Below are 11,641 nucleotides of genomic sequence, written 5' to 3'. Positions count from 1 at the left end.
CTGTCCTTATTTATTGGGACACCGTTGCCTCATAAGTTAGTTTTATGAAAACTATACTATTTATATGATACATTCATTCATTGTATCTTTACTAAAATAATTTTTTTTAAAGAATGCATCAACGAAGGGTTCAACAAATAGAACGAAAAAGGCGCATGACCACCACTTGGGTGCACACTCCTATGATAACCTGGAGGATTGTTATTATCGAGATATAATATATATTATTTAAAGTTTTAAATGATCTTAATGCTTAGTATGACTACAAAGTATCATAAATTTATAAACTGATAGGGAAAACAAATAATGCCACTGAACTTAAAGGCTAAGTTGGCATATGGTACCTTACGTGAACGTTATAGAGATGACAAGAAGAATAAGGAGAAGACCAAGAGAAACCTCGAGTTGGTGGTAAGACTTAGTTATAACTTATTTAGAAATGTTAACTAAATTTCTTCTGAAATTTATTTAAATTTTCTTAGATGTATTCCCAATGCTATAATTTTTTTAATCTTATGTGTGTACTTCATGAGGGTTTTGAAGCCGCAACGAAGGAGCAACAACACTACACATGTCTTAGGAGGAAGCAGAAGGTGAGTTGGACCTTCACGTGCTATCTCCAGAGGATACCATCACTCTCACTCAGAATCTATTAGTATATAGTAGGTAGGTGATACGGGTGTATCTTCTCTTTGGAACTCAATCCTCATGAGAGCTTGAGGATAGATGATTCTTATGGTAGCTTAAGAATAGAGGTGTAAAATAGCACAGTGGAACGCAGGTTGAAGCGTGGAACGAGACAACAAATCTAAGAAGCGAAGCATCTAGTTTTCAACCCGTGAGTCGACTCATAACAGTCATGAGTCGACTCATCAGGTTGAGTCGACTCATGCCTGTCATGAGTCGACTCATTGCTGGTTTTGTGTTTTGTCCAGTTTTGAACGAGTCGACTCATCTTAGTCGTGAGTCGACTCATCGAAGGTTTCCTGGTTCGTTTGGGTTTCTGTTAGCACGAATTCCTATTGGGTTTGAGCTTGGTTATTTACCACTTTACCATCCACGTTGTTACACCTATATAAGGGATTGTTTTAGGATTTTAAAACAATCAGATATAATCAAAGTGAGATTCTAATCAAGAGAGATTAGGGTTTAGAGAGAATTGAGAGCTTGTTCTCGATTCTAGTGAGATTGAGAGAGAGAGAGAGATTATAATCTTTTCATACTCATAATCTAGAGAGGATATTTTTCTTCGCCATATACTGAATTATTCTTGTGTTTTCTGTCATCCTCTTCTCAACCCACCTTTGATAATTTCATTATCAAAGGTGCTCGCACGGCGACACATATCAACTTGGTATCAGAGCAATCAGATCCTGTAAAGGGACATCCTGTGTATGGTCCTTACTTGATCACAATACAAGAAGCTAGGGGAGATCCTTATTTCTTTGGAAGAGGTCCAGAAGATAAGGAATGAGAAGATGGCTGAAAGAGACAATTCAGCAAGAATTGATGCATTGGAGAAGCAGATCAAGACGATAGGTTCGACTCTCACACAACTCGTCAGTCTTATCAATGGAGGTGAAAAACAAGGTGAATCTTCTTCAAAATCTAAGAAGAAAATTATGGAGTCCGATGGGGAGAGAGTGGATTCAGATCCCGACGAGGAGGAGGAGACCGTTAAAGCTGCGTTGCATCAAGAGGGTAAGAATTCTTACCAGAACCTAAAGATTAACTTCAAGGTGGAGATTCCTATTTATGATGAGAGTGTTGATGTCGAGAGGCTTGATGACTAGATCGAGCGGATGGAGACGTATTTTACTCTTTATGGCTATTCGTCAAAAGAGAAGATAGTGTTCGCGACTTTGAAGCTTTCAAGACACGCGTTGACGTGGTGAAAATCCTACTGCAAGCAGGAGAAGAAGACGGTATCGTGGAATAAGTTTAAGGAGTTACTGAGGAAGCAATTCTACCCGGTGGGATTCCTTGAGGAGCGTTGGTACAAATGGTATGGTTTGCACCAAAGAGTCAATCTAACCGTTCAAGAATACACCACGTAGTTCCAGTAGCAGGTGATGGTCCTCAACATTACGACAGAGGAATATTTTGTATTTATGAAGTATATGGCGGGATTAAGTGATTACATCCGGAAGGAGATGAAGTTATTCACGGTGGAATCTATTACAGAGGCGAGCGTGAAGGCTATTACCATCGAAGGCAAGCAAAAGAAGAGCAACGAAACAAAGGGAGATGCAAAGTAAGTTGGAGGCGAGTCTAGTGGTTCTCAATCTAAGAAGGAGAGGAAGAAGGGTGATCCAGGGAAAGCAGAGCTGATTTGTGGTCATTGCGAGAAGATAGGGCACGTAGCTGATCGGTGCTGGGAGAAGTATCCTCATCTCAAGCCAAGAGGATTGAAGAAGAAGGAGGAGAAAAAGGCATACGTGATAGCTTAAGGTTCGAAAGAAGTCCCGGAGATGACAGAGCCCAACAGCAGTCTCAACCTTATGGCGGGAAACAGACCACGAAGGAGGATGACGACCTGAGAGAGCAACTCTTTGTGCTTACGTTGCAAGTGAAGACCAGTTTGGTTGATACCATAGTTGATCCAGACAGCGAGAAGAATTTGATATCCGAGACCTTAGTTTAGAAGCTGGGTCTGAAGACGGTCAAGCATCTGAAGCCCTATCCATTGGGATGGATTCAGAAGGAGGAGAGACTGAGTGTAGTTAATCAATACACTATCAGATTTGCGCTCCATGTGTCGTATATTGACGAGATCACATGTGACGTATATCCATTGGATGTTTGTCAGATTATACTGGGCAATCTGTACTTATGGGATAGATATGCGATCTACAAGAGACGGGTTCCGAAGTATACATTCATCAAAGGCGGTGAAAAGTTCATATTTCGTTCGGCATCTCTTCCGAGGGAGACAAGCTTGGGGACGGCGGCATGAGCGAAGAGGCTAGCGAATGCAAGCAAGAAGTTTGTCTCGCTGTGCATTAGACTTCTAGAAAAGCATCGAAAGAGGATTATATATTGGAGCGGAAGACGACTATGACAAGGCAAGGAGCGAAGGAGTCGTTTCCAGTTGTACGTCGATATCAGGTTCCTAGCAAATCCAGGTGGTACAGAAAGGATGGAGGAGCTCGCGAGTTTCCTCAGCTGAAGTTCTAACTTGAACGGAACTTTAAGTTCCTAAAAGGGGGGACCCATGATACGGGTGTATCTTCTCTTCGGAACTCAATCCTTATGGGAGCTTGAGGATAGATGATTCTCATGGTAGCCTGAGAATAGAGGTATAAAACAACACAGTGGAACGCAAGTTGAAGCATGGAACGAGACAACGAATCGAAGAAGCGAAGCATCCAGTTTTCAGCCCGTGAGTCGACTCATAACAGTCATGAGTCGACTCATCAGGTTGAGTCAACTCATGCCTGTAATGAGTCGACTCATTGCTGGTTTTGTGTTTTGTCCAGTTTCGGATGAGTCGACTCATCTTAGTCATGAGTCGACTCATCGAAGGTTTCCTGGTTCGTTTGTGTTTCTGTTAGCACGAATTCCTATTGGGTTTGAGCTTGGTTATTTATCACTTTACCATCCACGTTGTTACATCTATATAAGGGATTGTTTTAGGATTTTAAAACAATCAGATATAATCAAAGTGAGATTCTAATCAAGAGAGATTAGGGTTTAGAGAGAATTGAGAGCTTGTTCTCGATTCTAGTGAGATTGTGAGAGAGGGATTGTAATCTTTTTATACTCATAATCTAGAGAGATTATTTTCCTTCTTCACATACTGAATTGTTCTTGTGTTTTCTGTCATCCTCTTCTCAACCCACCTTTGATAATTTCGCGATCAAAGGTGCTCGCACGACGGCTCGTATCAGTAGGGGTGGTAAACAATTGAATCGAATACTAAGTTTCTACTTACATTTGCTTAAAATTATTGAATTCGAATGCGAACTCTAATATTCATAAATGGAGGTTTTCGAATCTGAACTCTTTTGATAAATATTCATGAATAGTTATCAAATATCAAAGTATTTTTTATTAGAATACATATTTAAGATAATTTAGGTCATAAAATCTGTACATAAAACATCTACACAAAAATGTTAAGTGGGTTACAATTATCAAACTATTTGTTAATTATTTGGTTTATTTTCACCCTCAATAATATGAGAGGAAGATATCCACTGCATGGTGTTTGAGATTCACCAGGCATAAGGATAAGATCATTCACAGCATCCTCTGTGTCATCTTCAGCAATGACAATAGTAACAATTAATATTTCTACTATGCCACTTGTTCTACGTGTGTCCACCTATTTGCGTGAAAAGATTGACTCAGAATTGCATGTTCAGGTGACTAAGGAGATGAATAACATTGTGACGAGGGCCCGCACAATGGTCAAGATCATGGCCTACGTCATAAATTGCTTGGCCGGTGTGGTTCCTACTCATGTGTTTGGTGAAGTTATACCACTTATAAACTCAGGCGCAGGTAATATTGGCTTTAGGCAGAGCAGCGCACATGTATCTTATTTTCATGTTAATACTATATTAATATGAGTTCATTAAATCGTATGTATTATATATTACTCCCATAAATACAGAAAATTACATGAAAAATTATATATTGGTCCTCATAATGTTAAATAGTTACATATTATTTTTATTAAAGTGAAAATATTAATGCTATTGCATGTTAGTCCCCTAAAAAATTAATAGTTGCATATTATTTCCATAATATTCAATATATTATCAAATTTCACATGATTTTAAAAATGATGAATTTGACCTTCAGGCTAGAGATATTGGAGGGAATAACAGTGATTTTTGTACGAGGGAGAGAGCCGCAACTAATGACGACAAGATGTGTTGTTTTTTGTATTTTATACACTAAACAGTTTTTTTATCTATAAGAGTACTATATTTTATTCATCTGGTGTTATATGGACTTGGCATTGTTGGTGTATCTGTTGTAAATATTCTGATAAGATAGATTTTTACTGAAATGGATGTTGGATTGATTAGTTGGATGTGTATATTGGATATGGATATTGATTATGTGTATAATATTTGGTTGGATATGGGTATAAAATGTACATGAATTGTGTATTGATGTGTATATTAAATTAATGTTAGCAACCTAGATGAATTTTTTCGTCTAGGTTGCTCTTATGGCAACCTAGACCAGGTAGCATCCTAGACGAAAACTCCATCTAGCCCATAACCTAGATAAAGATTCCATCTAGGTTGCGGCCTAGACGAAATTTATGTCCAGATTGTGGCCTAGACGGAATTTCTATTTAGATTGATCTAATTTAAACTTCCGTCTAGGTTGATTTTCGTCTAGTTAGACCAACTTAGATAAATTTCTATTTAGATTGAGTGAACGTAAACAAAATTATCCTAGACAGACTTACTTAGATGGATTTTCATCTAGATTGATCTAACTAAACTGATTTGAGGGCAACCTAGACAATTTTTCTATCTAGGTTGCATATTTTTCTATTAGTGCTAACATGGTCTCTCAACTAAGAGTACCCTTTTATAGACTGAAACCTAGACTCAAGCAGTAGTGATCATTTTCTCAATCTATATTACATTCATTGTCAAAGGGATTTATACATGGAATTGCTCTAAAATCATCTTAATGTTTCTGACATTACACCAAAACTTTGAAACTGCAAACCCATGATGGGCAAAGTTACATATAATTGTTAGATATTGTAGTATTAGGGTATTTGCTTTCCTTTATTTTAGTCCCAACTCGGTTAGGATTCTAGAACCTCTCCTCTTACTATTGTATTTAAGCATTTTAATACAATGAATAAAATAAGTCTCTTCTATACTCTAAAGTCTCTTTTTTCTTAAAAGTCTCTTCTCTTCCCAAAAGTTGTATCCTTAACATGGTATCAGAGTCAAATTATCAAAACTAGAGAGACCTACTTCCTCCTCCATGATCTCACGACTGCCGTGGGGATTTTTTCACACTACGTGCTTCCTCTTGGCAGCTTTGACACCGACCTCAACTACATCAACTCTCTCTCATCGACTACAGTACTGTTCATCACCATGGTATTGTTCATCACTATAGATATTGCTCACCCGATAGTACTATTCATCTTTGCGGGTACTATTCACCCGAGAACACTGTTCAATCTTGATGAAGTCATCGTCTTCACCCGCACAATAGCCATTATCGATGATGTCATCACTCTCTCGACATAACGGACCCCAGAGTTGCTACTACTCACTACATTACCTCTTGTCGTTCTCACCTGCCATCTCTATGACATCCGCATTTTCCCCATGATGCTGCCCTCCACCATCGAAATAGCCTACTGCAGTGCTCACGATCGCCATTCACTCGATGTCATTTGACTATAACTTAGTTGATAACCTTCGTCTCTGACTATGCCTCCTTTCGCTGCTAGCGACACCCGTCGTTCACCTGAACAGTCTATTGTCCTATTTGAGTTATTATTCATCCTGAACATTGCTGCCTCAATACCAATTTTGACCAAGCCCACCAGATTTGCACCAATGTGCAACTTGCTTGAGCCAAATTTGCACCCACTTGCGCCGACAACACCTCGTCCTCATTACCGCACCATCACTGGTCCACAACATTGATATCGCTCAACCACTTGACCTAAAATTGCACCACCGCTCAATATCGCTCAACACTCTTTGCGACCATGCCATCCAGATCACGATCGCTCGACCCAATTCGAGCCAGATCTGCATTCGCTAGTCCACAACACACACAACGTCGACCGTTTGTTCACATGACACCATCACCGCTGCACCAGGCGCGCTAAATCTGCACAAGGCTTGACCAACAGAGGCAACATTGCACTGCTCTGCACCATCGCTGGCACATTCAAACTAGATCTGCACCACACTGCCACCACTGCTCGACAATACGAGCCAGATTCACAGCATCGAACCTCTCCATCTGTAGCATCCTCGACAGCAACATCCATTTGTAACTACAGCGACACCACTGGTCCGTTTTATTTGCAGTGCCCTCCTGTGACCATCGTGTGTGACCACCGATCATTACTGTAACATTACGCTTCGCCGTTTGCCAGATCTAGTCATCACACCTTCTCCCACGACTGCAGGTATGCCCTCTCGTAATCATAGTGCATGACTGTCAATCACCACTGCAATGACATGATCTTGCCGCCTACAATTCTAGCCACCGAGATACTCTAATTTTAACCACCTCTCACCAAAGCCATGCCAACAACCATCTACACAAAATTGTACTCATCTGATCCAAACTCACGATTCTCTACCAACCACGAGTTTGACAGGGGGTGTTAGATATAGTAGTATTAGGGTATTTACTTTCCGTTATTTTAGTCCCATATCAATTAGGATTCTAGAACCTCTCCTCTTACTCTTGTAGTTAAGCAGTTCAATACAATGAATAAAGTAAGCCTCTTCTGTTCCCTAAAGCCTCTTTTTTTCAAATGTCTCTTCTCTTCACAAAAGATCTATTCTTAACAATAATAAGAATCCAATATATTGTAACACCACATAGGCTCCACCTTGAGGTCTAACTTATGCAATAGAATCTCAAAGCTGATTGAGCATCCAATAAGGACTATAGAACCATGGGCGATCTATGCCAAATTGTTGGGATTGGAAATTAAAGGTCCATTAACAAGATGAAATAGGCTGGTCTATTTGGACCCAATTGACGCAAAAGGATTAACACAATTTGTGCAAATGATTTCGAGCATATTTAACCATCTATATACATGCACTCCATCTAATGTGAGACTTGCAATCTTAACATATTTTGTTAATATGACTGTTCATAAAAGGAATTGTTCTTTTTTTTCTCCTCAGCATGCAAATAATCTCTTTCACTTGTAACACCATGAAATGCTATCACTACTGCTATCTTCTAGAATGCAGGTTCCATACTTGGCAACATACGGCACATTCTATCAGAAATGTTGATCATCTTTTTTTGCTAAATGCATTGTATTAAAGCAACTAATATGGAATTTCGATGTCTAAGGTTGCTGAGAGCTGTTCGATCTATCGCTAGTAGTGCTTTCCTGTGGAGCAATGTAACTATAGCGCGTAGCTAGTACTGATGAACTCAGTGTGATAAAACTCCATTAATATAGATGGTTGGCCAAGAGAGCCAACACTGCACTGTCGCACGAACATTCGAACCAGATCTGCATCGTAGTGCTACCACTATTCGATCTTAAGAGCCAAATTTGCAAGGCAACGCCCACAGCAATGACATCGCTAAACCTCTCCATCTGTAGCGTCCACAGCAGCGACATTGTCGGGCTATCTGCAACTGTAACGCCCACAGTAGTGACACCGCTGAACCTCTCCATCTGTAGCGCCCATGGCAGCGACATTGCTGGACCATCTGAAACTGCAGCGCCCACGGTAGCAACACCGTTGAATCCTTCTATTTGTAGTGCCCTCCTACAACCACCGTGTGTGATCGCCGATCATTGCTATAACATCGTATTTCACCGCTTGCAAGATCCAGTCACCGTGCCTTCTCCCGCGACTGTAAGTCTGCCCTCTTGCAATCACAGTGCATGACTGTCGATCACCACTGCAATAACATGACCTTGCCGCCTACAACTCCAGCCACCGATGTACTCCAATTCAATCACCTCTCACCAAAGCCATGCCAACAACCATCTATACAAAATTCTACTCATCTTATCTAAACTCACAATTCTCTACCAACTGCGAGTTTGATGGGGGTGTTAGATATAGTAGTATTATAGGGTATCTGCTTTCCTTTATTTTAGTCCCACATCAATTAGAATTCTAGAACTTCACCTCTTACTCTTGTATTTAAGCAGTTCAATACAATAAATAAAATAAGTCTCTTCTATTCCTTAAAGCCTCTTTTTTTTTGGGTCAATGAACAGTAACTTTTATTCATCTTCCAAATGTGAAAATACAGTATATCAAGATCTCAGTTAAACTGAGAATTACAAAACATTCCAAAACACTTACATCTCATTTACTCAAGCCTACAAAGCACATATCCATTCTCTATTTTCAACAGCAAAAGGACCATTAAGAATAATAGCAAAAATGTTGAATTTGATCTCTTTGAACAGTTGATCAGCTGACTTCAATTCATGCCGAAAAACCCTGGTATTCCTCTCATTCCATATGCTATAAATAGTTGAGGTAAGAGCCAATTTCTTTAGTTTTTGCTTAAAGCCTCTCCCCCTCAACCTGGAACAAAACCAGTTCAAAACGTAATCCCACTTGCACGATCGCCACCTAAACTGCAGCCAGTTCATAACCTTTACCCAGATATCACTAGAGTAGCAACATTCGAAAAAAAGATGATCTCTGCTCTCAGAACCAGAGCAAAACCTGCAGCAATTTATATTAATAATACCCCTCCTAATCAATCTGTCTTGAGTGAACAAACAGTTCTGAATTGCTAGCCAACTGATAAATGAGTGCCTGGGGTAATTTGAGGACTCCCAAACTATGCCAAACCAGGGCACCAAATTAGATACAGGGGAGATAGCATCATATAGATCAGACAGTTGTATTTTTGATTTCCTGCAACAAGACTGAATGATCAACTTCAGATTATCAACACTTCCAAAATGTGCCTGGGCCTTATCCCTGACCTTCAAGATCTGTCTCCACATCCACGAATCACTATTTTTTGCTTGAACATGCCAGACATCACAGTTTTTTAAATATGTACCATGTATCCACTTGATCCATAGGCTTTCTTTGCTTACATGTATATTCCAGAGTAACCTCAGTGTTGCAGCCATACTCCATCTAGATGCAGAATAGATGCCTAGGCCTCCAGATTTCTTATTCAAGCAAATTTGATCCCATGAAATAAGAGGAGTTTTGTGAGCTTGTTCAGAATTGCCCCAAAGAAAATTCCTGCATAGTTCATCAATTTTCTGAAGCACTCTCACTGGCAGAATAATTAGAAATCCAGTAATTTTGTATACCAAGGATAACACTTTTGATTATTTGTAATCTTCCTGCATAAGAGAGAGATCTGTTTTTTATACAAGACTAGAATTGACCTACTATCTTGCTGAAGAGAGTAGAGCAATCCATGTAAGATAAACGTTTACAGACCAGAGGAACACCCAGATATGTGATGGGTAAAACTCCTTTAGAGAAGTTTAGAAGGTTTGAAACAAGGCCTTTTAGATTATCATCAATGACTCCATAAAAAACTTTGCATTTTCCAGGATTTGCCTCAAGACTTGATACAACACTAAAATGTTTAAAGCACTTGTAAAGCAGATTGACTGAGTGAAGATCACCTTTAGAAAAGAGGAGAAGGTCATCCGCAAAGATTAAATGAGTGATTTTGAGATTTCCACATCTAGGATGGAATTTGAAAGACCTATTATCCTTAAGTAAATCCAACTGCCTTGAGAGATACTCCATGCCCAAATTGAACAAGTATGGTGAGAGGGGGTCACCTTGTCTTAAACCCCTCTCACCTTTGAAGTAACCATGAAGGGTGCCATTTAAAGAAATGGAATACTTGGGGGTAGTAATGCAGGCCATAATCCAATTAACCATCTTGACTGGAAAACCAAGGCCTTTAAGCATATCATTTAGAAAATCCCAGTTAATACTAGTAAGATGTTACTTGATATTTGTCTACCTCTCACAAAAGCACTTTGAGCCTCGTTGATCAAAATCCCCATAACAGGTTTAATCCTATTGGCTAGAATTTTAGAAATTATCTTATAAAGACAATTGCAGCAGGCAATGGGTCTAAAATCAGATGGAGTCTTAGGACACTTTATTTTTGGAATCAGAGTGATTGATGTAGCATTGATCATTCCCAAAATCAGATGGAGTCTTAGGACACTTTATTTTTGGAATCAGAGTGATTGATGTAGCATTGATCATTCCCAGAAGCTTACCAGTTCTAAAAAAATTTTATTTTTGGAATCAGAGTGATTGATGTAGCATTGATCATTCCCAGAAGCTTACCAGTTCTAAAAAAAACCATTTATGGCTTTTGTTACCTCATCCCTAATGATATGCCAGGCAGATTTATAAAATGCCATATTATACCCATCAGGCCCAGGAGCTTTATCATCACCCATGGAGAAGACTGCACTTTTAATTTCCTCTTTGGACACTTGAGAAGATAAGGAACTAGCTTGAGCCTCATCAAGACATGGACCATTGGAAATAATATCAGCATCAGGCCTAGATGTTTTTGTAAATGAACCCATGAGATTCTTATAAAAAGAAACAAACTCCTGAATTATCTCTTCACCATTAGTTAGTCTGCATCCTGCATTATTGTAAAGCACCATTACTCTATTGAGATGCCTTTTAGCTTTAATTGCAGAATGAAAGAAGCTTGTACATCTGTCTCCTTGCACATTCCACTGGATTCTGGATTTCTGATGATAGAATGATAATTCACAATCCAAAAGTTTGTTGTATAAAGCAAAGCATTTTTTTTCTTGATTAATCAAATCAGTGTTGAAAGGGTCCTAGATTATTTTGCACATTTTCCAGATTAATTCTAGCCTTGATCACTTTCTCACTGATATTGTGAAAACTCCTTTTGTTTAAATCCTTCAGTGCATTCTTCAATAGCTTCA

The 11,641-nt window shown here is 39.2% G+C and overlaps 1 protein-coding gene across 1 annotated transcript; it reads right to left on the bottom strand.

Moving 5' to 3' along the window:
* On the bottom strand, positions 9,044-11,347 carry LOC109846647. The gene is made up of 4 exons (XM_020415892.1): positions 11,032-11,347; positions 10,681-10,743; positions 10,085-10,615; positions 9,044-9,969 (listed from the first exon to the last, which is right to left on the bottom strand). The coding sequence occupies exons 1-4, from the start codon at positions 11,345-11,347 to the stop codon at positions 9,044-9,046; spliced, it is 1,836 nt and encodes a 611-aa protein (XP_020271481.1).

Source organism: Asparagus officinalis, chromosome 7, assembly GCF_001876935.1.
Source record: "Asparagus officinalis chromosome 7, Aspof.V1, whole genome shotgun sequence".
Classification (NCBI taxonomy): Eukaryota; Viridiplantae; Streptophyta; class Magnoliopsida; order Asparagales; family Asparagaceae; genus Asparagus; species Asparagus officinalis.
The sequence above is the reverse complement of the archived record's forward strand: the minus strand, read 5'-3'. Positions and strand labels throughout refer to the sequence as shown.